General features: G+C 34.1%; 1 protein-coding gene across 1 annotated transcript in view; it reads left to right on the forward strand.

The window, feature by feature from the left end:
• The window catches only part of pla2g6 (phospholipase A2, group VI (cytosolic, calcium-independent)), a gene marked incomplete in the record, with an annotated part of 22,182 nt that overhangs the window by 6,750 nt on the left and 13,861 nt on the right, over positions 1-1,571 (forward strand). Inside the window, 2 exon segments of the mRNA XM_014015539.1 lie at positions 751-847; positions 1,078-1,260. Coding sequence (XP_013870993.1) covers positions 751-847; positions 1,078-1,260 — 280 coding nt within the window.

A 1,571-nucleotide genomic window follows, 5' to 3' on the forward strand; every position in this document is an offset into this window, starting at 1 on the left:
AATACTTATTTTATCCGCTATAAATAAATAAATAAATAAATAAATAAATAAATAAATAAATGAGTTTAGGAAAAAAGTTTTTGTTTATTTTACTACTTGTAATTTTGTATGAATGTAACGCTGTGGTGATATTTTAGTTTATTTTTATTGTTTTTATGTGAAGTACTTCATGATTTTTATCTAAGACAGATTCTATATGAATAAACTTTAATTAATTACTTAGAGATGAACTCATACAAACTTCTTTGGAATGTGTTTATTGTAAAACCTTCATGCTGCAGCTATAAAATACATAAAAAGACATTTCAGAWATGCAACAAAGATGATTCTGAGAGTTTTACTGTTTAAGGACGGTGGTTTTAGGAAGCAAAACATTTTATACAAGAGACAAAAAGCTGGACAACAAAATAAATTATAATTTTATCAGTCTGTGTGAGCACGATGATCGAGAGCTTCTTCGGCTGAAAACAACTGAATTTTGTCCTTAAAGTGCTTAAATAGTTATAGAGAAGATGTAAAAGGAATGCAGCGTCTAACACCTATAAGGACACACAGTAGTAGACCAAGTAAAAAAAACTTCTACTTTAACAATTAATATATTTAAATAAAAAAGCCAAGAATCAGTTGAGGACAACCAAACAGATAAAACTTGTTGTAATGGACTTTAAGTAAAAAAAAGAAGAAGAATGATTTACTCCTGTAAGTGTGGGATAAATAGTCTAAGTCTAGTTGTTTGTGTTTGTGTGTCAGCTGCGTGGAGGAGATTCTTAAAGCGGATCCTGCTCAGCTCCAGGCTGAAGACTCTGTGTATGGAGGGACACCACTGCATTGGGCCAAAACCGCTGAGGTTACAGATATTCCATCATGTTTTTAGTTGTTAAAAGACATTTACATGTTTACACTGTGATGCATCTGTTCAAAAACTAATTATTTTTAATTAACCTGCTTTAGCATCCTAATTTGTATTACCTAACAACACAGCTCCCTGACAGTGACGTTTGCCTGGTTRGTCGTGTTGTAGGGTTTGGTTTTTAAGAAACACATCTGCTGACTTCATATCTCCTGTCTCTGTGACAGATGTGTCGTATGCTGCTGGAGTGTGGCTGTGAAATAAACTACCTCAGTAAGACCGGAGAGAGCGCCCTCCAYATTTTGACTAAAAAGGGTCGCTTCGAGGCGGCCATGGTGCTGCTCACCCATGGAGCCAATGCCAACCTGAAGGGTCAGGACGGGAACACAGCTCTACACTTTGCCATGAAGGTATGTGCTCATGCTCATTTCATAATTTTACAATCCCTTACTGATACTCCATGTTTCTATAAATTGAAAAACAAAATAGCAGCATTAGATAATTATATTTCTACAAGACACAGACTACTATGATTACATTTTTGAGTGATTACAAACTTTTTATTAGTTTTTATGAAACACTTTTAAATCCAAAAGTTACCCAGTTTATCTATTTTAACTCAGAGCTGCATAACTTTATGTTTTTGTAGAGCTAATTGTTATTCTGATGTCGCTACTAAAGAGTTGTAATGGCGTCAAACTGAAGAGTTTAAAGGGATCCC

This window comes from Austrofundulus limnaeus, unplaced genomic scaffold (assembly GCF_001266775.1).
Source record: "Austrofundulus limnaeus strain Quisiro unplaced genomic scaffold, Austrofundulus_limnaeus-1.0 Scaffold130, whole genome shotgun sequence".
Taxonomy (NCBI): Eukaryota; Metazoa; Chordata; class Actinopteri; order Cyprinodontiformes; family Rivulidae; genus Austrofundulus; species Austrofundulus limnaeus.